Source organism: Colias eurytheme, chromosome 1 (assembly GCF_061535395.1).
Source record: "Colias eurytheme isolate Ceu_HAF_F1 chromosome 1, ilColEury1 Martin Lab GWU primary, whole genome shotgun sequence".
NCBI lineage: Eukaryota > Metazoa > Arthropoda > Insecta > Lepidoptera > Pieridae > Colias > Colias eurytheme.
Genome location: NC_142980.1, coordinates 11845243 through 11873139, shown reverse-complemented (window position 1 = coordinate 11873139; position 27897 = coordinate 11845243). Strand labels below are relative to the sequence as shown.

The 27897-nt window shown below is 34.6% G+C and overlaps 2 protein-coding genes across 3 annotated transcripts; one reads left to right on the top strand and one right to left on the bottom strand.

Moving 5' to 3' along the window:
• Window positions 1-101: 101 nt before the first annotated feature.
• On the top strand, window positions 102-19289 carry LOC149911272 (SPARC-related modular calcium-binding protein 1-like). Of its 2 annotated transcripts, none has more exons than XM_090104672.1 (12): window positions 102-552; window positions 2303-2474; window positions 3613-3831; window positions 12687-12740; window positions 13566-13771; window positions 13911-14037; window positions 14444-14542; window positions 15142-15248; window positions 15787-15979; window positions 16733-16826; window positions 17457-17713; window positions 18563-19289. In XM_090104672.1, exons 1-12 carry the CDS (start codon window positions 475-477, stop codon window positions 18640-18642), a joined length of 1686 nt encoding a protein of 561 aa, XP_089960798.1. In that variant the 5' UTR covers window positions 102-474; the 3' UTR covers window positions 18643-19289. The 2 variants fall into 2 exon arrangements, with proteins under 2 accessions (XP_089960798.1, XP_089960801.1); XM_090104675.1 differs by having other exon boundaries at window positions 103-552; window positions 14477-14542.
• On the bottom strand, window positions 18725-27605 carry LOC149911271 (uncharacterized). The gene is made up of 9 exons (XM_090104660.1): window positions 27219-27605; window positions 24502-24699; window positions 23791-23904; window positions 23568-23687; window positions 22204-23441; window positions 20868-22065; window positions 20457-20572; window positions 19808-20195; window positions 18725-19621 (listed from the first exon to the last, which is right to left on the bottom strand). Exons 1-9 carry the CDS (start codon window positions 27370-27372, stop codon window positions 19404-19406), a joined length of 3744 nt encoding a protein of 1247 aa, XP_089960786.1. The 5' UTR covers window positions 27373-27605; the 3' UTR covers window positions 18725-19403.
• Between the last annotated feature and the right edge of the window lie 292 nt (window positions 27606-27897).

The following is a 27897-nucleotide window of genomic DNA, read 5'->3' as shown; positions in this document are numbered from 1 at the left end:
GTACAGCTAATAATTTTTAGATACTAATGGAAAAACATAAAGTATATCACAGATTTTCGAACGGATTTATAAAAAAAACACTAGTACAGACATAAACACCAGTTATATTTTATAGTTTGTACAGTATACAACCTAAACGGTGGGTGGGGTGCGTGTGCGCTTTTTGCTCGTAGTTAGACGATCCGGTACCGGGATATATCCTTAATGTGCTTTAAAGTTTATTCTGTTCATAACTCTTCGATCTCTCTCCCGGCAAACGTGTTTGCAACGGTTTTCTAATTTATTGCTTTACCATTCTTGTAACAAAGCGCGTTAAGATTTAGTATAATAATAATATGAATATGCCAATATGATGTTTAAAAAGACTACAGTTCGTTTAACTGATAAATGTTTTGTTTCATTTTATAAAAGAGTGTAAAGCTATTTTGGAATTATTAGTTAGGGATTTATTTTAAATATTTCTAATCTAGCAGTATGAATATCAATGACCTAGTGTTTAATTATTTTTTTCTTAACTTAATTTATTACGTTGCGGAAGCTGCAGATGAAAAGGTAAATATATCAATATTTTTTTCCTATTTGCATGTTTATAATTGATACATAAAAGAGAAATTCTTACAACATATTTGATATATGTTATTCATTCAGTAACTCATTAGCTGTGCGTGTTATCATCGGTGTTGTTAATTTAAACTTTAACAATCGTTAAATGCTACAATAAAATTGAAATAAGTAGGTATATATATTGCTCGTATTTGATTGATGAGATATCTTCACCAACTAGAACTTGAAATTAATCATTTGACTATGGATATCGATTATCGGCTCGAAATATACTTTCGTGATTTATGCTTATTAAAACCTCAAATCTAAGTAGGTACCTAACTAACTAGGTACTTTTTAACTGATTTAGACTAGGTTTAATAATTTACGGTATAAAGGATAAGGCAATATCTTAGACGTTTCCATTATATATTTTCTAATAAAGTCTCGCGAATTATTTTTTATAACAGCGAATTCATAAAATCATTATAACAATCGATGCACTTGAATTACCAATGTGGAAAATAACATATTGTAACCTACCTATTTTATAAAAAAAAGTAATGGAAAAACCTTATTAAAATCACTAATAGGTAGGCATGTTACAGCACTTGGTAAGCGACGGAGTCTTTTTTAATTTTTAAGTAAATTGGGCATTGGGCAAAATCTTGAATGCACAAGTTCATCTAGTGAGATAAGGATAAGTTTATTTAAAGAAAACATCCGAAAGCTGGCAATAACGTCGCTTTAATAAAATAAATAAAAAATGTTGTGTGGTTTTATGAAACCACGGCAAAAGTGAAACTGTTCGAACGGTTCCGAACACTGCTTTGTGTAGCGCATGTCGCGTGATTTCACTTTAAAATTAAATCATAATATATTGTTCTAGGCAAATTTAAATACGGCAACCTAGTTACGACTTACGTAATAGGTAACTATAATTTTCTTGCAAATTTTTTGATAAAATTGGAATAATTCTCATTTGATTACGTTCCTTCGATTGTTCGCTCTATTCACATAATGTATTTCAAGTTGTACTTATTCGAGACTTACTTATATTAATTCTGTAAAGATACAGTTTTCATGCCTTGTATGCTAATCTTCAGAAGTACTGATCCGACCATGATTTTTTTTTATACCGGGTATTGCCCCAGCGCAAGCGACTGGTTATTAATTATGATATCACTTACAAATTACAATACCAATACTTTTGAATGAGACATCTATTTGCTACATCCCATACATAACCATTTCGTAGTAATCATATCCGTGATTCATGAATCGAATCGGAAGACCTTGTTAAGCGTCCAATGATTCTTCATTAACTTGATGTCACAGTTCATTAGGCCGTTATTATATTACACATTCCCATCTTAAGATATAAGTGCTAAGTCTTGGTTATCGGTAGAAATATATAAACTTTAAGCCCATATCGTAATGATTGCCAGCTAAAATTGGCAAGCTTTACGCAATTGCCATTGCTGCGAACTGAATATAAATGAAAATCGTTCAATATCCTAGCTAGATTTATTCACAGCCTTTCCTGATTATTTATCTTTTTATTCGATAAATCAGCCTTTTCTGTACTTTACGTAACATGGCCAGCACGCAATGTTATTAAAAGTTCGGAATCATTAGGATATCTGACAGTGTCTGCTGGTAAGATTCTAAGCTAGAATGAAACTGGTTCGAGTGTATCCAAACGATATTTGTTTAGCAATATTGTTTGCGCAATTGTCAGCTATTATAATGGTTGCAGTCAGGCAGTGACTCCTGCTTGCATCGAGTGGCAGCATGCGAGGCAAATACAGGGAACAGCAATCGCGTTATTTGCGGCACCGATGGCAGGACTTACCCTTCCAAGTGCCACATTATGAAGGCTCAGTGCAATGGAGAGCCGGTCACAGTAGCTCATAGAGGCCCTTGTATTGGTGAGTTTATTTTAAGCTTGACTTCCTTTCAATAAACTGATTATCTCATTTAACACGCTGTGTTAAATAAGTTGTGAAAACCTTTCAACGCAATGTACAGATTACTTTAGGTTCAAATATCGTAATACCTATTACGAATATAGTGAGTATATGTTTTATATAATTATCGAATGCATGCGGTAATACAGACTTCTATAATTAGACGACAATAATTCTTTACATTCCGTTTAATGTATTAAGTTGCAATATGAAACACATCTGCAATTAGTATTTTATCGTCATCTTTCCGAGCGATTCATTATAAATCGATACCCATGCTGCCAATATTAAATCAATCTCAACAAACGACGCGACAGGTCATCTATACATACTCGCATACGTGTGCAAAGCTGATATGAAATTGATTTCTCTATCACTGTTATGTATCTGAGATGAATTTAATTAGGGAGACATAAATTTTAAAACCGACTTGTTAATATTAATTGTAATCAAATTATAGATCTAAGAAACCGTAAAACATTTTAGTTCCTTTCACCCAGTACCCTGTAAAATAGACATAAATTTTAATACAGTTTCATATTTCTGGCCCTAGATTTAAAATTGCATTTATTAATATCATTTGAATTAAAATTCATAGTTATAAGCTAAGATCACAGCTAAGATTTAATTTATAGTAAATATCTAAAGTCAGACATTAATTTACACTGACATTGTTATGAATTCCAAGCAGAGCTTTGGCGGCATATTCTATTTGATGATTGTCTAGATCGAGATATCTATTGGAGCAATCCTTTTGAATATCCATTCTCCGTACGGATTCTGCGAAACAAATTCTTAAAGCATGATTAAGGTTTTTGTTCCAATTAAAGCTCGGCGATAAAGAAGTAAATAATAGATATTTAGATAAATTATATCCCTATTCGATATTTTATACCTATTATATTTTCTCTATGGGGGCCATTTTGGCCACATAATCTACATTTGTTCGGATACTCTGTTAGACATTTGAATCTTTTTTCAGCACCCCCGTTTAAGTATTTAGTAAAATTGCGTCAGCGTATCTTAACGCATGAGAAAGCATGCCCAATTACAAGTGCACACGACGCTAGAAGCATCTCAGCTACTTGTTTAATTCTAGATGGTCAATCGTCTTGCCTGACGGTTCTGCGGTATGCGTTAAACGCGCAGAGCGGTCGGCGAGCGGCCTTCGTGCCCAAGTGTCGTGCTGACGGTACATACGCCGCAGTGCAGTGCGCGGCTGCTGGAGCGGCAGCTGGTTGCTGGTGCGTCACCCCAGATGGGAAACCCCTCCCTGATACCGCTGTAAGGAACGGCAGGCCAGACTGCACGAGACCCGGTAAGACTTTGACTCTGAATGAAAATTGGGAATAAACTCAGATACTAAATGCTCATACAAAGTAGAATTAGTGATGGGGAAAAGTATCAGTCAATTATGGGATATACGGACGTGATTAGGGAAGGCTGGCAGGCACGCATCTGGGGTCTTATAATAGCAACACGAACCAAACAAAAAAGAGGACGGTCGCAACTCCCATATACAAGCTTGTTGCAAGGTTTACACATCAAGTGATTTGTTAGTGTTCAAGCTTAAATGTTAACGGTCATCATTATTAATGGAAATCGGATATCTAAAAGGTTTAAATGCATTTTGCTGTTTATCTTTGTATTAGAAGAGCCCGTGTACCACTTTATTTACCGTCTTATTGAAGTGAGATTAATTTACGTAATACGTTCATATTAGATTATGGGTTTTAACTTTTAAGTAGATAGATTTGTTTTATGTGCATTGGTAACGCCCCATTAACATTTTCGTTAAAATACTTAGCATAAAGTGTTATGCAGTGACTGAAAATGTTCTTGGAAAATTTCAAGCTAAAATTCTGCAGGAACTAGCCATAACCGATACTTAAAAATCCGATCTATCCCGGATTCTAAACATCTGTTCTACTTAACGCTAAATTGTAAATAACGCTTTCAAGATCGTATGTAAACACAGGCTCGGATGAAAGCCAATGTTTACAATTTACATTTCACCGAACAGCGTCTTTGAGTGTACCCGTCAATATATCCAATAAATTACAAATTGAAATCTTTCCCTATATCAGTTAAGAGTGTTTTGAAAAACTAAACTCGCCTTATAGCAATAAAAAAGTCCCAGGACCGGTGACTGATTTATGTTTTCTAAGGTAACCAGTTCAAAGATAAATAATGTCTTTCTGATATAAGACGTGAAGTGTTGAAATAGTCACTTTATGTAAGTGTATAATTCTGCTTAAAAGTCTGCAAACGAGTGACGAACCAGTTGCGGTGTATTATTAAATTGTTAAAGAAATAGCCTGTTACTTAAAGATAATTGTACATTTTCCGTCTCAATTTGGAACATGATTCATAAATCAATAACAATTACAATTGTATCACGACTAGGGTACCTAATCAACAGGAGCTGACGCATATTTCGTCTTGCAATTATGTTCCTATTATTTTTTATTATTAAGTATATGAATTATGCATAATTATTTTTTTTCTTGTGAAAGCATTTAAAGCGGGATCTATGATAGTAACGCAATACATTATTGTACTATTATAGCTTTATCTTCTTAGTCTTCAAGATGGCGTTTAGATTCTGCAATGCATTACCTATTATAAATATACATAGTATGTCTACTGTCTATGAGATTGAAAACAGATTACTCGTGTATATAATAACTTACACTATAAGAACAATAACGGATAAATCAGAGGATTGGCTCTATTTTATTGGCTATAAATCAATTTATGCGGTGAGAGGATAGCTATAACTGGATAAAATAATATTTCGACATGTTGTGTGTGCCCAAAATGTTTATTGAGTTGATATTTTGAGAAGTAAACGCTTAATATATAGATATAAAGGGGTCAGGGGCTCCGGGAGGCGGAAGAAGGTAATAACAACGTGTTTGTACTAGACAGATATAGTCGGCAAAAGAAGATGCTAAGCAATGTTAGCCATTTAGTGACATGAATTAATATTTTGTCCCTGATTTTATTTAAACCGGTGATCAATCTTCCTCCTTAATTAATATTATTTTTAGGAATTTTTATAAAATTAGCAAGGGAGACGGGAGAACTAGCATATTATTATCTTGTGATCCATTCTCGTTACTGACTGTACGGTGTACCTATCATTGAATTAGGCGACATTGATATAGTTACAATGTCTCATGCGAAGGGAAGGAAATGTCGAAATAGTAATGAGGATTGCAGTTGGAGGATTGAAACAAGATAAAAACATGCAAACGCACATGTCGCCAGCGGCTAGTATTAAAGGGCCTTTGATGAAACTGGACCGATTTCATGTGAGCGCACAAGAGGACCGCCTTTAATCAAAATTCTTCGATAGAATTAAGTGCAAAATAAAGTCGCCGCAGGTCTAAAGTTATTGAGTCACGCCAGTTTTTACCTGACCTTATTTTTGCAACAAAAATACTGTTCCTTTTTGAATAAAATAACTGTCTGACTCACATTATGGATATTGTCTTTCATATCTGGGATTGTGGGACTGTATTATGTTTTATTTCAAGAAGTCTCGTTATGTATACCTATATGTTTTATAGTACCAGCTGTAAAAAATAAAGAAGATCTAGGGAAACTAAAACAACATCGTATTTTATAAGTATGTACTAAATCAATGGAAGATATTGGCATTTGACATGTTTGTTTTATGGATAAATTATGATTAAGGTTGCTCAGTTCTAGAAAACAATTCATATTTATTTAAATACGTATATATGTAATTCATATTCAATTTATTTGTAATTTCTAGATTGATAATCGTAAATAGTAATTGTTATTTTATGTTATAATTATAAATCTTCTCTTAAAAACAAATAACTTCTCAAACGTCATGCTTTCTTAACAATAACGTGAGTAATATTGTAAAGTGTAATCTAAATTGGTGGCAACATGATGACCCACTCTTACTCAATTTATCGAGATTTATAGTCATCTTCTAGTTATATTAAATAAATGTTGGGTGGAAGATACCGATTAGAATCAGTTATCAGAACACTCAGGGCGATGTCCTGCGGAGGACGTCTCATTGTCAAGACTGATACCTATATTAATAATGCTTCTAGCTTTTTATATCTTGTTCATTTCCATATGAGATACGTTTATAAATTTAATCCCTGGCAGTTTCAGTTTTAAAGAGCGGGTAAAAAAGAGCAATGCTATTCAAAATCCGTAGTAGAATACTGAATTAAAAACCTCCTAGTTTTAATAAATGTGAGGTAAAATTTCGGCTATTAAGTCACGACGTTCGTGACCTAGACAGGCTATTGCTCTTTGAGTGCTCTGATAATATCCGGCGAGTCTAGCTTATACGTGTTTGTTGATTGTATCATCTGGTAGATAGCGAAATCTTTTTTAGCTCGGAATGTGTCCGTTCCGGTCTGGGTTAAAAGAATTCTTTGATCAAATGGACTTTTAATGTTGTTTGCTCATAAATTTGCTGTCGCCCTCCTCCTTTGATAAGTACTGATATGGAATCGTTTTATTTATAAATGGAGCAGCTAATTTAATATAATGAGTGAATCGAATAATGTTTTCTTGAAATTAGAAGTAGATTTATATAAATATTAATAACCAAAGAAAATACTTAGCAGTCTCGTCACGAGAAAGCACGTCCGTAATAAACGATCCAGCAGAAAGAGAATATGAAATAGGTGCATTAACTTACCGTACGAGGAATGCACTATTCAATAGATACATATTATTATTGCTTAAATAAATACCTACTATTGTTTAGTGCACGCAATATGAAAAATTAATTTTGAAAATTTTGAAATTGATTGTTTAATTTTGAAATTGATTGTGAAAATGTTTAAATCCATAAACTAATAATAAACACAATTAAAACCGAAACCATTTTCAAACCGAAATACATAGATGAGCGTTAGAAAAATTAATTTATATCTCACATTAAAAAAGCAGATTAATATTATGTATCACTGACCACTGTGAACAGACCTTAGTTTGAAACCGAGCTTAGTATATTCGTAGTAGTGATAATAAAACTTAATTCCGATATAAATTATGAACTTTCGAGTACCGTTTCCGATATCCAGTATCAGACGCGCCCACTTGTATTCAAATAAAGAAAAGAAAGGCAAATCGTTGTTTGACCATTTGACCATCTATTATAAGTGGCGGCAAATGGTCCTATTGAATTGGACATTAAAATTTTATGCATATCTGTTTATGTGAATCGCAGTGCTTTGCCGTTATTCAATAGTCTTCGAGTTTTATGCTCAGTTATAAAATAGATATTTCATGCATTTATAATGAGAATCAGAATTGTTCTTTGAGCGCGGAATGTGGCGTGATATCCAAAACTGTTAAGAATTGTTTTTTGTAAATCAATATTCGATAGAGATATTTTACTACGCGGCTTGGTTTGCTCGTATAAAAAAAATGTTTATCACTGCGGTCATAATTATTTTAGTAAAATATTTCGTTAATTTTACCATATTACTCAAGATGTTTTAGGAGTGATTGATATTAGATTGGTACTGCAGATGAAATCGTATGTTTTCACGTCTCAGCAGTTTACTATGCGTGTCGTTACTTAAAAGCATGCGCTGTGCAATTGTAGCCATATAAATAATTAGTCAATCAGATAATCGAATGGCGCCATTTAATTAAAGGGTTAGACGTTTAATTAAACGTCTAATTATACACGACGGCTGTGACTTACATAATTACGTTATATTGTGGTTATATGTTGCCGACTGTTATGGGAAAATAAAACGTGTTAGATGACGAATTTATTACTTTGGTATTTATGTTATTATATTTTACCGTGTTAAAACATTAATATTAATAATCAAGAAACTTATTATGTTTGTAGGTTAGATTGTTCTTTCAAGATAGTAAAATATTCCACCACTACCAGCATTAATGCTTCAGTTATTTCAATATAGATTTTAAATAAATATTTATATATTGCAAACAAAATTTCAAATATTGTATTCTTTAAAATCCTATAAATGGATGGAGTTTTAAAAATATCAGATTTGTTTATTTAGCAGCGACAAAAACGGTTTTAAATGTGAATGTAGTTCACAGTTATTTCTATCGATAGGTCTTTTGAAATATGTTCCGGCTTTAAAGTTAGATTTAGTACTCACCTCTTCAGGCACACCAATTACCCGATCACGATCCTCCAGTTAATATTTAACAACGAGAAAAACATTACATATTTATTATTGGAACATGATTCAGTGCAAGAAAAATTCGAATCGAACTCTCGAAAAACAAGCAAACCAATTTAAACGCAGATTAGTAATTTGTTTGTGGATTTTACAATTTGTTTAGATGATATTCCAGAAATTTTACTTATATTTTATTTTCTACTAGTTTCAGCATGCGGTGTCATTCGTGAATTTTCATAGATATATTCCAAATAATTAAAAAACATTAAATAGCTGCATGATTATTGATTGCTACCAAAATGGAAGAAAGATAAACAAATACACATTCATAAGTATGAATTACAAGTGCAATATTAGTTTGGATTTTACAAGCTTCAATGTCGATCTATTGAGATATAAACGGTTTGATGGATGTTTTGCAGCTTTAGTTCGCTAAACTTTTGTAAGCTTCTCTTTGAACTGTTACCTATAAATAATAAATTATAAGTAATATAAATGATCGCTCGAACAGACGTAACTTTATAGAATAAATATAACAATAAGAATATTGCCAACACGAGAAACACAAATCGATTTGGTGAGAGCTTTCAGCGTGGAACACTTCGTAATGAATTGCTTTCGTGATAAACTGAATGTTGCTCTTGGCTTTGCGCTTCATAATATCTATTTGTTGCACTTAGAATTAATGTATTCTATAGATACGTAACTTTATAGCGTTAAGCGTATTTGTGTTTTGTGTACTTTTGGTTTGAAATCCTACTAAACTATAAATGCGAAAGTTTGTGTGGATGGATGTTTGTATTTCTTTCACGTAAAAACTACTGAACCGATCACAATGAAATTCGGTATGTATGTAGCTGAAGACCTAGAATAAGACATAAGTTACTTTTTATCCCGGAATTCCCACAAGAACGGGAACTCTGCGGGTTTTTCTTTAAAACGCGGGCGAAGCCGCAGGTGGAAATATAGTTAAAAATAATAAAGCTTAGCAAGACGTCAAATACTGTTAGCGATTTTACTTTTTAGGACTTGGAAATTTACGGAGGTCAAAATAAAGATAAAAGATTACGAAATAACTTATCAATCATTCAAGTGTTGCAATGAAGAAAACAATTTCCCTCACAAAATGTATGAAATCGTGTTCATTGGTTGAGTTCTATTTCAGTTGTTACTTTATATCGGTTCACTTGCCAATTACCGACTCCATACAATTGGAGCCCGGCGCCTCGTGAGGCAATTAAATATTTATTACCACTTATACTGACCCGGTTGCTAGAAATCTGTTACTCTAATAATATTTCTATGTCTAAGCTGCTTAGTCGATTACAACTCGAGTGTGTACCGTGGGATTTATATAATTACGTATAATTCCCAAACTGTGTTTGTTAAGATCCTACCTATTATGATTTTTTTAATATAATTTAAATTATTTAATAAATCCTAATTTCTCATAACTCAGAAATAATATGACTACCATACATTTTTTTTATCATAATTACACTTAAGAAGCACGAGATATGTGAATCAAAATAAGCCTGCATGAAGATAGCAGTGTGCTAAAATCTTAATGTGATCCTATTATATTATTACATATAGGTAGGTTTTCAACAACATTCAAATGAAACGCGCATGCAGTCATAACATAAAGACAATATTCAGCGCGACGAATGGGCCCCATAACACTTTCCACGATGTTAGTGTGCTCGAATTTGACACGTCGTTATCTCGATCCCATGCGGCCATGGTAGCATCGAACGAGTGTGGGGTTTCTTAGAAACAGCGGTTCGAGTCAGACAGCTCGACGCCGGATTACAATGGACTCGACTTTTTTTCTCTCGGAGGTAAAGCGACTCTCAACCATGAGACGATAGAAAAAACGCTCCAGACATCATTCAATAGCTTTGTTGGGAAGGTTCGCCGCACCTTTGATGTTTTATATTTAGGTACCTGCGGCTCGGCGTATAACGGAAAGGAGAAAAGAGTTAGAGCACGAAATTATAGCAGCGATCGACTGAACACGCATCGAACACTTATGTTCTAAAAATAATTTAAAGTAAATATTTTAAATAGTCTAGTTACGCCCTAAAGAGTGGTAATAACTCTATAAGACGGCTCAGTAGATAATGACTGGTATTCTAAAGGTAGTTTGCCTAGTTTATTTCGTTTTGCATAATGTAGGGGCAGTGCGGGCGTCGGGATGTCTGTGGCCGAGGTTGATCGCTTTGTATCGCCCGCCCTTTTGATAGTGTGAAGTGTGAACCTGCTCTATAAACGGCTATAACACACACATCGATACCGTTTTATTTCTTTGTTCGATTTGACTTCGAAATCGTATTTAAAGATATGGTAGTTAAGAAATGTACTAAGTGATCGTTGTGGAAGAGCAACATTTGTAGTGAGCATTATAAAAACTCGGACTAATCACGGTAGATAATTATAGCAGATCACACCGGACATAAACTACAAGGATTCTTCGGATGCTCGACGCAAATGAAGCAATTTAAACTTTCAATTAAATAATTTATGGCGGTGTAATATAAGCGTAAGTGGAGAGCTCGTTCGTTACCGGTTTTCGTATTGACTAATGCTGTACATCACTGTCGCTTAGACCGGTTGAGTAGACAGTATTCCTTCCCCGACCCCCTTGCAGGACAACACACTCGCGTCATTGTAATGGGGACTCGTGTAGATATTCTTCGAACCTGTAGACTGTCCTTTTGACAAAAAATTGTCTCACGATATGATTTTACCTGACCGCTTAATTAGCGGTTTTCATATCCTATCTGTTATTTTTAGCGAGTTTATATTCTTCAAGAATATAACTATCACACGATATAATTTTTAATAATGGAGTTTTATAAAATTCATTCGATATCCTATTTATTAGTTCATCAGAAATATATAGGTACTTATAAAATTTAATATACTTTATATTGAAAATGCTTGTAAAATAATTGTTACACTTTTTAGGGTTCCGTAGCCAAAATGGCAAAAACGGAACCCTTATAGTTTCGTCATGTCCGTCTGTCCGTCTGTCCGTCTGTCCGTCTGTCACAGCCGATTTACTCGGAAACTATAAGTACTACAGTGATGAAATTTGATGGGAATATGTGTTGTATGAACCGCTACAAAAATATGACACTAAATAGTAAAAAAAAGAATTGGGGGTGGGGCCCCCCATACATGTAACTGAGGGATGAAATTTTTTTTTTCGATGTACATACCCGTGTGGGGTATCAATGGAAAGGTCTTTTAAAATGATATAAAGTTTTCTAAAAAACATTTTTCTTAAAGTGAACGGTTTTTGAGATATCAGCTCTCAAAGTCGTAAAAAGTATGTCCCCCCCCCTCTATTTTTATAACTACGGGGTATAAAATTCTAAAAAAAATAGAGGTGATGCATGCTAATTAACTCTTTCAACGATTTTTGGTTTGATCAAAGTATCTCTTATAGTTTTTGAGATAGGTTGATTTAACTGTAATTTATTATATTTGCTGCTACGGAACCCTTTGTGCGCGAGCCCGACTCGCACTTGGCCGGTTTTTTATTTTAAACTTGTGTAGTCACGAGTGATATATTTTATGTACTTCTTTATGCGCCCATTACTCAGAATGTCTACGTGCATATTGTAGAGTAAATATTTAATCATCGTTAACTTGCAGGTAGTCAGGATAATTTTATTTAATCGGTTTTTAACTACTTTGTGAATTTGTATATTTATTATTGAAGTCAAACTGCTATCTTCACTTTAAGTAATATTAATTTGTTGTGTACTTTATTTTTTTATCGCTTAGTGAAAAGAGTAAATACGTATGATAAAACTAATAGGTCACTAAATACTCATAGGCCAGTATAATCCTACAGAATAAAGACTTTATGGAAATGAACTCGTTATGTAGAAACTAAACAAGCGTCGTTAGGCATCGCAAAGTGCAACAACGTCAGAGAAGAAAAAACAGCAGCGCTAACATGACGATCATGCATTTTTATTTATTTCAGGTAAGTCTCAAACGAGACGCCGCTCCTCGGTTCGAGGTCAACGCAATAAACGAAGTAAGTTGAGATGTATTCACATTAATTCCTATTATACAAAGAATTTACTTTCATTGCATAAATAGTACCTAACACGAAAATATTTTGCATATTGATTGATTATGCGCATGCGATGCCGTGACCACGAAAGCAAGCATGAAAATAAGGATGCGAATAGTCGTTTAACCACCAATTTGTCGATTTCGCTTATACATAATATAACTGTGGTAATTAAAGACAATTAGTTTTTTCACTGGCGTACAAAAACGTAATAAACATTTCAATGATTAGATTGACAGATAATATGTTACTTCGACCACCGTGAAAAAGGCGACTCTCATTGATAGCATTACACAATACAATTTGTCATATCATAGTCTTTTGTCAAAGATCTTAAGCTATTTTAGCGAATCCCTACTGAGTTATAGAAGGTAAATCAGTTCAATTTACACTGCATATACACATCTCAGCATGAGGCCCATGCTCTCTGTATCTTGCATGTCTCGAACTGTGAGAACATGGGTCAAAGCAAATGTATCTTATAGTAATACCGCTCAGCTGGGTGTAAATCATATTTAAAAAAAACATCTTTACTGAAATATGATGTTCTTAAATTTGTAGATATTAGTCTTTACAATTACTAACTACGTTTGGTTGCACACGGTTCATAGTGCACAAACAAAGAATTTTGCATATCTATCGGTCTTGCTAAAGCGTAAAATGAATTCTAAACCTAGTGTTTAGTTTCGTACAATGGACAAAGAGATCCAAAGATATGGGTGATCGAGTTCAGATGTACGCCGTTTCTTTCACCGCGTCCTACATTCAGTGTTCGATGTTTATCAGGTTGCACGCGCGCAGATCGGGCCCAGTTCAATGGGAATCTTATAAAAATATTTAGCGGGGAGTTTGAAAGAGCCCGTTCAGAGCAAGGTGGGGTGACCGCGGACCCGCGATCCGTGGCCGATTGGAAATTCAGAGAACTTGACCGAGATAGGAGCGGCACGCTACAGAAATCTGAATATCGGGGGCTGAGGAGGCTTATCAAAAAGGTCAGTTCATTAAAATACTTTGATGTAAAGACAGAATTGTCGATCTTTGCATTTCGAATATATTTTTATACTAGCAATTTTCTGGTTATAATTAAGTATTGACGCGACTGATCAATCATTTTTAATAAAAAATAAATAGGTGGTAAAACCAAAGCGTTGTGCCCGCGCCTGGGCGCGCGGTTGCGACGGAGACGGTGACGGCGAGATCGCGCGCGCGGAGTGGGCCGGCTGCTTGCTGGCCACCCCCGAGCCGCCCGCACCGGACTGTGAGTACCTTGATAATACGTACTAGTGTACTAAGTAACTAATTGAATATTAACTAACCACTTGTTTTCTTAACGCTTAAACATGTACAACTAAAGTAATAGGTAGCTAATTTTTATATACAACTAATATATTATTAAACAAGAAAACTTGTACAGTACGCGCAAACATTTTATGGTATAAAATGATTACGCGCATTTAATTTTGTTAAATTGTTTGACTTGCATGAATTGCAGTGTAACATAATAAACTACTACTATTTTTATAGGGAGCTAAAAATAGTAGTAGCTTATTATGTTAGCACACACTTAATTACCGTCTTCACTACTACTATACTGTCCACCTAACACTCTCACATCCACACCCAAAACTTGCTAATGTATGTGCAAACATAATAATAATATATAGTCTCTCTCCGTTTCTTCATGTCGTTGAATGCAGACGACGACAGCGGTCCGGAGGCCGAACCAGACTATGAGGAGGAACCGCCGCCTGATCCTAGTGCAGGTAATATAAAAACTGGGGGTTAAATCACGGTTAAATGGTATTTTTATCAGAAATATACTGCATGAAAAACTAATTAATAAACCGAACAAAAAGATACAACCTTTATGTTTCTTTTAAAACTTATAGTGGTCATCTCAAAACTATGAGAATCGTCTCGTGAAGAGCGGATACATTAAATCTATCTAAACACAAATTAGAGGCCCCACTAGGTTGATTCATAAAGGTACATAGAAATGATAACAATCAAATAGACTGTGAAAGTAAACTAAAATCTTATATTGTGTTTAAAATAAAGTGTAAAAAAAATAGTCATTATACAAGTCTGATATCACTCGTAGTAATTAACATAGACCTTACAAAATTTGTTTCGTCGACCTATGTCCGGCCTATGTCCTATGGCCGGCAACATACTCACAATGACTCTGACACTGTGCGTACATATGGGCGACGTGGAGCACTTACCACCAGGTGACGCGTCTGCTCTGTTGCCCCCTATTGCATAAAAAAAATGTACAAGATGTAAGGAAAAGAGAACGAGAGGTAGGAAAATGTAGGTACAAAAAAAAACAAAGTAATCAAAATAAGATTTGTTTGTCCAGTTTTGCCAGGAATAATGCGCAACTCGTTCGCGCCAGAAGGCTCCGTGGCGAGAGAAGATGAAGCCAACGACTGTCTGACCGATCGGCAAGCTGTTCTGGATGAACAGGTATCAAAATAGAATGAATTGTGAATAATATGTAATATTTTCCGGTGTGTTTATGTTGTGCTGTATTGAGATAACTTAAAGCATCTTTCTTGAAACATAAGTGTTCTCGGAGGCATAAAAATATCAAGAAGGTAGAATGTCATTTTCTGCTACAATTATTTTGGGCGGAAAATAACGTAATACCATAATATGTCTAATAATAATATTTTATGTACTTGGTATTATAATTTTGTTACTAATTTGATGTGGTATTTTCTATTGTCCTATGAATTCTGCTTGTGAACTTTTAACTCTGCTTTAATTTGTGCTATTGCGAATAATAACTGATTTGTGGCATGTCATGGCGAGGATTCTATTTTATGTCAGCGCAGATGCAATTGTATTTCTTTGGTGCTATTTTTATGTTCATCTTCATTCAGAAAGTGGCTATCGCAGTTCCATATACTATATCAATTATACCTCTATTACTATCTGCTATCCATTTTGTCTCTGTCTGACTGTACTGTCCTACAGTCCGTAATTTTTTCTTCGCCTCCAGAAAGCTGGTAGCGCGGTGCTATACGTACCAGAGTGTATGGGCGACGGGCGATATGCTCGGGCGCAGTGCTACCGCTCCACTGGCTATTGCTGGTGCGTGCACCAAGATACTGGAAAACCAATCCCGGGATCCTCGGTGAAGGACAGGAAGCCGGATTGTGACTCTGCCCCACAACATGCTAGCCCCATGAGAGGTAAGTACCCTTTATCTCCAGACAGCAGGACACCGGCAAGCTGATCCCGGGATCCTCGGTGAAAGACAGGAAGCCGGATTGTGACTCTGCCCCACAACACGCTAGCCCCATGAGAGGTAAGTACCCTTTGTCTCCAGACAGCAGGACACCGGAAAACCGATCCCGGGATCCTCGGTGAAGGACAGGAAGCCGGATTGTGACTCTGCCCCGCAACATGCTAGCCCCATGAGAGGTAAGTACCCTTTATCTCCAGACAGCAGGACACCGGCAAGCTGATCCCGGGATCCTCGGTGAAAGACAGGAAGCCGGATTGTGACTCTGCCCCACAACACGCTAGCCCCATGAGAGGTAAGTACCCTTTGTCTCCAGACAGCAGGACACCGGAAAACCGATCCCGGGATCCTCGGTGAAGGACAGGAAGCCGGATTGTGACTCTGCCCCAGAACATGCTAGCCCCGTGAGGTGAGTACTCCAGGAAACTGGTAGTACGGTGGTATACGTATCGGAGTGTATGGGCGACTACTTTGCCAAACTAGAGCGTTAATTAGCCACATTTTGCTACATTTGTCTCGTTTTCGCTCACGATATGAATAATTATGCCATCCCACTTTGACATCTTATAGTGTGATCAGCACTAAATAATTGAGACAAATTAATAATCTCTTATTTTAGACCTAATTGTAAAACTGAGTTATTCTATGTTTATAATAATTCAAATATCAAGTAACATATTATTGTCAATTGTACTTGTAGGATGTCCCGAACCAATGAAGTCGCACTTCTTACGAGACTTAATGAGTTTCTTCATTTCTAAAATGACGACATCTATCAATGGAACCGGACCAGGGTAAGAATACAAAGCTATTATCATTTCTATTTATAATACCTTCTTAAGTAGTTCAAAAGCTTCCATTCAAATCTTATCTGCAATTTCAAAAGTTGCCGACACTAGATTTTATTAGCTGAAAACAATAGACAACTTTCACTCAGTAGTTTTTGTACACCATTAACTGATTTAAAAAGTGAGTTTATTGTGCTTTGAACAACGGCGAAAACAAGATACTTGTGATATAAACTAGCGACAAATTATTCCTACAAGTCACAGTAATAACACAGTGGCTTAAGTAATATTAATGATCTGTTTTAACAAGCAATTAAGTTCCATAAGACAAACTAGATATCTGCCCTTTGTATTCCAATTAACTACTATTAAAGGCAAAATAAACACCCATTTATACACTTAGCTTCGCCTATTTTAAAATGTATTCAATATTTGATGAAAAGGTTTCTGAATTGAAGAAATTTTATGAAAACAATACTTGTGTTTTGAGACATGGGAAAACATTGCTTATAAGTTAGAAATTGCATTATGATTTGTTAGAAAAGACGGGATATTTAATAATACGCCAACTTTGAGCAAAAATCACGTACTTAATAGCCAGCCAGCAAATTAACTAAAAATTGTTAATAATTCCAGCGAAATGGTAAAATGGGGTGCATCAAAAGAGGAGCAAGCCGCAACATGGACGTACGTGATGCTCGACAAAGACAAGAACAAAGCCCTTGAGAGACGGGAATGGAAGTCCTTCCATCAGCTCATATCTTCTGTGGAACAGTTGAGGCGGTGTGGTAGAAAACTGCCGAGATATTGCGATGTGAACCATGACGCCAAGATCAGTATTACTGAATGGATGGCCTGTTTGGAAGTCACGCAGGCGTCTCATGGGTCTACTAGTGAGTTTCATATCCATACTAATATTATAAATGCGAAAGTAACTCTGAAATCCCACGGGAACGGGAACTATGCGGGTTTTTCTTTGACTGCGCGGGCGATGCCGTGGGTGGAAAGCTAGTATGGTTATATATGGCTTTGGGTAGTTGGATAAAATAATGACACTATTGTAATATATCGAAAAAATTGTTATAGTTAGGAATATAAATAGATAATAATACTAAAAGAAAAATATAGTTTTCTTTTGGGAATTAAATTCTTATTTTAAAGTGCTAATGTTCCCACTCAAGATGGGAATGTTCATTAATTTTAATCGTTTTGGCTTGAGCTTTTCGAATTGTGATTTGTGATATATTATATATTCTTGAAAGATTGATATTATAACAGAAGTAATGTTATAGATTGTCTAATCTAAAAATGAACGCCCCTCCACTAAACTTAATTGTTTCAATGTGTGAGGACAAATAATTATTGAACCACTTTATATGTGTGCGCGCGTCGATTCTACTGCAAACTTTGACACTCGCGCACTGATTTGTCAACTAATCGGGCGATCAGTTCAGGTGCCTAGCATTGTATGGCGGGGAGAGCGCGCTATGTACGGAATGACACGTCCGTTCTGTCGTGCATCGCGTCATTTATGCACTAGTTGGCCAACTGGTCCTGTCGTTCGGGCATGGACGGGACTGGAGGACTGAACGACCAATGAGGCAGACCAATTTGTGTGTATTGCGTCTATACACGTACTTTGAATGTGAGCGTAAACACAGTGGAGGGGCGTTCATTTTTAGATTAGACAATCTCTAATTATTCTATCACGTAAATAATAAATATGTTATTTTCTATTGTAGCGGAGGCTCCAAAGGTGCCGTCGAACCCACGGAGAAAAGGTCCCAACCCCTTGGAGTCAATCCTGAAGGCAGACGACTGATTTACGAATCTCAAACATTTACTAAATATTTATTTATGTGTTTCTAACACGACGTAGTGTCAGTGGTCAAAAAATACCAGTGTAGTGTTAAAATGGCCTTTATTTGTATAAAATAAGGAACTATAACTAAATTTTGTTCTACAAAACTCGGCGACTGATCCTAGGAAGTATTTTATAAGTTCGGAAAAATAATTTATTGTAGATAATTGTAGGCTTTTACTAGTCTCGTTACTATTGTTTAAAAATTGTTTGTAATTAGTTTTAATACCTAATGTCTTCGCTTTTGTAAGTATATATAGTATATAAGAAAACAAAATATGTATAACAACGTGGTATAACTATATAAATGCCCACATGAAAATCTATAATCACAATATACTGTAATATTGAACAAGAGAACGAGTTTTAACAAAACAAAATTTATACATAACGTATCAACATACACAATATAATAATGACTATACATCAAAAGCGATAGAAATTACACTAAAAACATTATAAAATATTGTAGCAACATGCAACTATTACTGTAATACAATATTACCATGCTTAATGAATAAAATATTTATAGATTTAGCGAGTATACATTGTAAGCACTATGTGATATTTTCCAATATTATCGCTAAAATAAATAATTTAACAAACAATTGATCGACGTTTGAATACACATTTCTACTAGAACAACGAACATTCAACGTGGAATATAACGTGGATTACAACATTTAACTGAAGAATTACGCTAGAGCTATAACATTGCACGCTTAGAGTGTGACATTGACTTGTGGGGGGTTTTTGTTGGCGAGAACTGTTTTCTTGTATTCGTCTATGGTTTCCGTGAGGATTTTCTGGAAGATGCTCTCGAAGAGTTGGTTCTTGACGATGACTTCGTCGGTGTGGAGCGAGGTCCACTCGGGCTCGCAGCGCCGCCACTCGGCGAACAGTATGTCGTCGATGTGGTCTGACCGTCTCGCGCCAACACCTGTGTACGAATAAATATTCTTATAATTAAGTAAATAATTAGTTGAAAAACTAAAAAACACAGTTGTATAAGATGAACTCATGAAGATCAATATCTTCATGAGTACAAAAAGAGTCAATACAATTAGTTTACGATACAAAAAAAGCGAATTCATTCATATTCAGGACTACAATAAAGGTAACTCACCCGAAACAATAGTAGGAGTCACTCCAGTAAGCACTTCCTTCAAATCTGCACTAGTCTTGATGGCCAACTTCTCCGCATCAAGTTGGGGCTTTGGCGGCAGATCGTGACAGGTGTCCCAGAACTTATCGCCTCGTTCCTTCGTCTGTCTACTCAGAGATTCTTGGCAATAGTCCTTAAGGAATGCATCAAAGGAATCCGCGTCCTCCAACTCTGGTGGAATCGACTTTGTAATGTATTCGTGGATTCTCCCTTCAATAGTGGAGTCTACGGAGAATTTTCGCGGTCTGGGAGCTCTCGTTTCTGAAGGTGGCGTGTATGGAGGCGGCGGTTTGTCCGGTATTTCGCGGACCACCATCAGCTGACATTGTTGCTGCTCTAGCGCCTTTATCTGAATAAATATGAAAAATATTGAGTCTCTAATTTGGTAGGGAAGAGGAAAGAGACAAATTATATATATTTATATACATTTAAAATAAAGTATGTTCACCACTAACTTAAAAACAACTGAACTGACTTTGATTAATTATATTTATATCCACTTAGTTAAGGATAATTACTTTAAAAAAATAAAAGCTTCCAGAAACAAGCCAATTGGGGTAAAATAAATACTAATTACACATATATTTAACAATATACAATTAAGACACACCTCCCGCTCAATAGCCAGCTGCTGCCTGCGAAGCTCCTCAGCCTCGCTCTGCGCGGGCGACACGAGCGACGACACGCTCGGGTATAGCACCGGACTGCCGACACTACTCGCTTCTCCTATAAATATAACGCATTTCATTTATATTCATAATGATATACATGTTAGATGGGTGAAATGTTTATAAACGTTGAATTTTTTTTAACTAGAGGTCATATGCAACTGGATTAGTTTCTATGATTTGAACGGATTTTGTTCTTTATGTTTGTTTGTTCTATACCACTAAACTATAAGTGTACCAGTACCAGAATACATTCTAAATAATTAAATAAAACTAATTTTAACGAATAATTACACACAATAATATAAGACATGATATAAGTAGTAACAATGAATAAAATTATTTTACTATACCTGGTGAAGTAGACGATGATGACAGTTTCTGTTGGTTCCATGTCGCCTGGTCAGGTGGCGTAGACTCCACCACCGCAGCCGCCCCGGCAGGAACAGGCAGTGGTCCGGCCACACTGCCACTGGGCTCGTCTCTACCTTTCACACACTGCGTCTCCGCTGTTGTCGACAACGGTTCACACACACAGGCTACCTCCACAGATTCTAGACTAGACTTATTCACTGACACCTCTTCGATCACACTCTTTGATGCTTCCTCTTGCCAATTGGATTCGTCACACATTTGCACACCGACATCCTTCACTTCACACGTAATGACGCCAACTTCGGGAGACGATATCGGAGACTTCTCCTTCTCCGATAAACCTTTATAGTACAGATCCAACTCCTCCACTAAGCTGCGAGCTGTCGAAGGACTGCTCGATCTATCTGCATCTTGACTCTTGACCTGATCCATAAACTTTTTGATAACATCTCCCTCTTTTATATTAACATGTTGACTATTTGTGGTTGCGACTATATTTTTAAGAGCCTCTTCGTTTACTTCATATTGTTTTCCACTACTAAAAATTTCGGGGAGAGTCAAATTCTGAAATAGAATATTTAAATAGCCACCATCAACTACAACAAAGTTCTCATCGGCGGTGCTTGTGGATTGGTTCACTGTGGTAGGAGCTAATATGCTGTCACCCGTTTGTATGCATTTTTCAGCACTTCCAGAACTTTCTATGGCCGGTTTAAGTATACATACTGGCGTAAGAGATTTTGGCCGGGATGTAGTGCTTTCTTCACATCCACTGCTCGACAAATCGAAACACTTCAGTGGCGCCGTATTTCTGTCGGTTGATGTGCTGCGCTTTAATTTTCTTTTCTCTAGTATAATTTGCTCTACATCAACAGGGTTCTTGAACTTTAACTCGATGTTTCTCTTAGTTTTCATTAGAGCTACCTTCCTTTTTTCCGATAATGTCAGTAAAGCTTTACGCATACGTTGCATTTCACCACATTCGTGTTGTAGCTTCAACAGAGCGCCTCGTTGTTTCTTTTTTAATGTTGAAATATCGGTATTATCTTGCTTTTTTCTATTTTCGAGCCAAAGAATTTGAGATTTCGTAAAGTCTTTAAGGGCGTCCTCTCGCATCTTCAGCACAAACAAGAGGTTCTTCGCTCTTCTTTGCTCATCGCGTATGAGTAAATTGAGCTGAAATAATTAAAAATAAATATTATTGGGAAGAATTCTTCGGTCACATCATTAATAAATGAATCAATTCCCACAAGTGCATATTACCAAATTGTTTATTTGACATACATTGTTTACATTTAAAAATTAAACACTTACCAGACAAAGACTCTTTGAAGCCATTGTTTCGCGATCATCAACATTCTGGCTACTATCAAACTTGGAGAAAAACGAATCGTACTCCAATTTCTTCAAATCATATGTATTATTTACTAGGTCGTCAACACTACTCTGGGTTATTCTATTTTCGGTTAAGGAACAATTTTCTAAATATTGCAGAGACTCGAGAAAGGAGTCAATAAAGTTTAATTCGCGTTGAAACTGTTCATTAATGTAGTCATTGGGTACTAAACTATTCTCAGCCTTTATTGAGCTAATTATATCTGATGGTTTCATTAATTGGTGGCGATCATAGGTCTTGGGGCATACAGGCGATATATTTCGTAGGCGTTGTGTATCACTTCTCTGCTGCTTATTAGCGTCTCGTTCTTCCTGCCTGTTAGGTGTATTCTCTTTTTTATCTTTCATTTCTTTTTTATAAACTGATATAACATTAATTGGGTAGGACACGGGGCATGCAGGTAAATTCATATCAATTTCGTTTTCAACAACATGGAAGTTAATTTTTTGTTTGGTAGTGTATGTCAGTGTTGCAGTGCTTATAATGTAGGAAGTACTTTTTCGGAAGCATTGTTCATTTTGGATTTTTTCTTTTACATCCGGTGTAACAGTAAATGCGGGAGCTTTGAGATTAGGTAGTGATTGACTATTGAAATTGACTATATTTTCTTTGGGTTCCTTATCTTTTATTAATGTAACATTTGGTATTTCAAGACTATCAAATGTTGTTTTATCTCTAATTTCCTCACTAATTGAGTGACTGTTTTGCGTATAATCACAGACAGTTTCAGTAATCTGATCTAGTGTTTTAATAGGATCCGTACCTACATTGACATCTTTGAAAGTGTTAATTTCGTCAAGTTCTTTTATACAATCTGCTACATTTTTTTCATAAACCTTTTCAATGTAATCATCAGCTAACAATTGGTTTATCAAATCTTGTTTCGTTAAATCTTCTTCAAGTGGTACATGTATTACAGTTATTGGCTTTTTCCTTTCACTTATTTCTTTCGCCATTAAACTTTTTACTTGGTTCTGTTCTTGTGATGTTTTTGAAAACTTGTCTTTGGGCGCAATCCTTTTAATTACTTCTTTTGTTTCCTCTTTTAATTTATTTTTTATGGTTTGGATTGCTCTTTCACTATCAGTTCCATTAACTCTCTTGCTTTGATTTATTTTCGATGTTGCATTTGTATTTCGAACATATTGGTGTAATTCTAGAACAATTTAGAAAACGTAAAAGAATTAAATTTACTTTTTAACCGACTTCAAAAAAGGAGGTTATCATTTCGGCCGGTATTTTTTATACTATTATTGTTTAAATAAAGATTTAAGACACATACCTTTCCCTTTCAAATGTGGGTCGTTTTCTTTAGTCTGCTTACTTCTAAAGTTAGGAACACTCATTTCCTTTCTAGCGCTTAAGGAATTTGTTTTAGTGTTTTGCTTTGTGTCTGGGGAGTCTGGAAATAAGAATAAATAAATTCATTTAATTAATATATTTTTTATGCAATTTAACAAATACCTATTTATTTTGAACAATTTAGAGAATAGGAAGTTACTTACATTTAGTTGCATTTGATAACCTTGATGTGGTTCTATGAGTTAATTTCTGATCTTTCATACCAGTTTCTACTGCTCGATTTATCATCTTGGAATAAGAGGTTTTCACATCACGTGCTATAAAAAAATTATAAGTTTCAATACAATTTTTATAATACAAAATACCATTAATAATATTCAATTATTTTGGTCATAAACCCTCCTTATCAAGGCTGGAACTTTGTTGGGTCACTGCATGAGGCAAATAAATTAGATGTAAGAAATTACACAATAGAATTTGTAAATGTTTCTTTATAGGTCGGTTTATTCATATAATATACAATGTTCAAATAGCTATTGCCTAGCTATTCCCTTACATAAATAAGTTCTAGGCAAAAAAAAACATAGCATCATTATCCTAATAACATACAGTATATAATACAGTTAGTTTCAACAAGCAATATATATGTCGGCGCAACGACGATAATATACAATTGTTCAAAATACTAATCAATATACTAATTTGGTGTTGGAAAACATATATATTATATTCTGCTTGTTTTCTCCTTATTGTAGATATCCGCTTAATTTGAAACTGTTTGAGCTAATCTAAACTTTTTGGACTTGAACAAACCCAGTTAATACAGGACATTGGCAAAATTGTGGCAACACAGCAATGCCATGATTAAAATATTGAATTGAATTGTCATAACATAACTCAATGTATGTACATACAAAATTTTGGATGAAGGCTTTTCTCCTCATCTTCTTCGATGGTTACAATTTTCCTCTTAGAATACCCTGTGGTGGACATCTTTGGAGCGAGTGCAACATTGGATTTAAGAGATCTAGTTGTTTCTTCATTTGGCTCCTCGATCGCGATGATACGGCGCAATCTTGGTTCCAATGAGTATTTGTTTTCAGTCCATGGCCCTGTAAAATGAAAAAGTATAAAAAAGATGAAAGAAAAAGAATGAATGAATGACTTGTGAATAGTTCCTCACAGGACGTTCAAGTTGTGATGACTGAGGATGAATGAATGTTGTGGGATTAATATAGAACACATTTTTTGTAAATATTAAAATGTAGCATTTGTGGTTATCACACAATAAAGCAACAGAAGGCTCATATAAACGAATCTGATTGGATTAAAATATACATTAAGGAGTATACACAATGATTTCCCTTTTTTTATAACATAAAAACAGCTCAAACAAACGTGAATGTTGAATAACACAAGATTTTCCATACTCACTTTTGTATCTTGATAACCATAACTTGTGCATGAAAATAGAAAATCAAATGAACAAAAACAAGTACATGATACAATCAGAATGTATTGTACGTTTAAGAATAGAGACTATACTCTAACATTTGAACTAAGGTCATTTCAATGATCAATCATTGCAAATGTTGAAAGATTTCACATTTAAAAGATGACATTTTATTTCTATACTATCCAATCATTATTTTATGTAACTACTATTATTATTTATTCATATCTCATTTTTTTTATGTTATAGGGAGACCAACGAGCGGACGCACTGCCTGGTGCTGAGTGCCAAGACCTTTTCAGGGGCTGTTTTTTTCTTTTTCTGTTTTGTCTAATTGTATATAATATATATGTAAGTATTTATATATATGGTTCATTTTTGTTTAATGTAATTTTAGGTTTTAAGTGTATTGTTTTTAATTGTTTAGTTTTTAAGAATTCAATCAATAAAAAAAAGGAGGTTACAGTCTCTAGATCATTCATATTACATCTATAGTTAAGTACTCCATTACATATCAGTTTTGGAATGTGTGTTAGTTAATTACATGATCACCTCTAGGAGGCAAAATTAGTGTTTCTTTTTTCAATGATGAAAATGCATAAACATATTTAGACTGTAGGTTAAAAATAGTAAAGGTATAGGAAGAAATTACGATAGTCTTATGTTATTTTTTTTGTTACCTATTTTATCACTACATAGTATAAAACAAGGTCACTTTCTCTGTCCCTATTTCCCTTTGTATGCTTAAATCTTTAAAACTACGCAACTGATTTTGATGCTGTTTTTTTAAGAGATTCAAGAGGAAGGTTTTATTCAGCCTTCAAAGCGGTAAGTTAGTTGTTAAATATATTTATGGTGTTTAATGTGTAAGTCCATATTGACAATATAATAATAGTAACAGAGCCAACCATGATCTTTTATTCATTGGTAGTACTTGTACAGACAGTTAGCTATGCTATGGTATGCATGTTGGCTTCAGTATCAGCTTTACAAAGGTTGCAATGTAATTACGTTAGTGTGAAGAATATAATGCACCACACAGCTGAGCTTCAAAGACATAGGGTGAATTCGTTGACATCATTTCTGCTGTGTGTGGCACAAGAACAGGAGCTTAGTATTCAGTTTTTTTTTTACAAACTTTATCAAATAAGTATGAATGGTTTCAATTATTATATATATTTCCAGAATATTAATAAAATTTTATGAATATTTGTTAAACTCATCAAAACTAAATAAGGCAACTGAAGAAATAATGGGTATCATATAGATTATATTAATTACTAGGTGTCCGCCCGCGCAGTCAAAGAAAAACCCGCATAGGGTAACGGGAATTCCCCTGGGATTTCTGGGATTGCGTCATTTTCCCGGGATAAAAAGTACATATTTCGCAATAAAAGGTAGCCTATGTCCTTTCTCGGGTATCAAAATATCCCAATACCAAATTTCATGAAAATTGGTTCAGTAGTTAAGGCGTGATTGAGTAACAGACAGACAGACAGAGTTACTTTCGCATTTATAATATTAGTATGGATTTAAAAGACAAAGAACTACAACTTACAAACATGAACTAATACCTGTGGCAGTTTCATTATTATTTTATAGGTTTATTAGTAGTTATTTATTTTTGTATTTATTAACTTGAATGTAAATAATTGATATTGAAGATAATTACATATATAAGCATTCATTAGTATCCTTTTATTTCTGAATATTGTTGTCTCAGTAATTTACAAAAAATATAGCTTAAATTTATTTATAATAGATAGTACCTATAAAAACAGTTGCACATAAAATTATATACCTGAACATTTGAGATGCATGGTATCATTGTTTTATAGATAACCTCCAATACAGCATAAGGTGTCCAATTTCATAATAATAAGGCCATTAACAATATTATAATTATATAAAATGCTAGGTCAAACTATTTTTTTTTTTGCTTATTTATTCTCTTTTACATTATTTAAGTATCTTTATTCAAGTTAAAACTATAAAACAAGAACCAAGTTTCTTCATTAATAACTTAATAATGCATTAAAAAAAAAACATATACATGTCCGAGTTGAAATCCTAACTAATATAGTATATTTTAGCATTCATTATATCAATATTCATTTAGGTACAATAAACATCATTTTAGAACGGAAAAAAGTATAAAATAAAAGAATGTTTCCTTACCCTTGGGATTCAAGTCTAATTCTGAAAGCCTAGTATATTTAACCACGGAACTCCTATGTTTGCTGGGCGCAACAAATGGATTTTGGATTTTTACATAAACACTGAACAATTTGTTATATTCGGCATCTGCTTTTACGGATGCCGAAGCATCCATATTAAACTACTGCGTCTATACCATTAATTTTAGGCCCGAATGGTCAATATTGCGTTACATATTTTTTTTGAAATAAGCGTTAATTTTAAAGACTACACACTTTAATGTGTAGTGTTATTTCGGATACGTTTTATTTCATTTTTATTCGCCAAAAAGCACTTTTTGTTGTCAAATATGTTTCAATGTTTTTAATTTTTATTTGTGTCCGGTGTATCTATAGTCTATGTTTAAAGATCGGCGATTCGGCGATGAACGTGCGTTGAACAAAAGTCTGTTTCCTATGATCTAATGGTCGGTACACACACTACACAAGTTGCTTGTGATTGCAGAGGAATTTATAAATAGTTTGGAAAATCCAAAAGTGCACGCCTCATATTTTTTTTTTAATAATTATTTATTAATTATTATTTTTGTTTATTTAATAACAATTAAACCACATCGAATCAGACCCTGAAAAATGAAAATCTATTCCTGAGTATACTCAAGCGTAAGAGAAAAATTAAGACTCGATTAGTAAAGTATTTC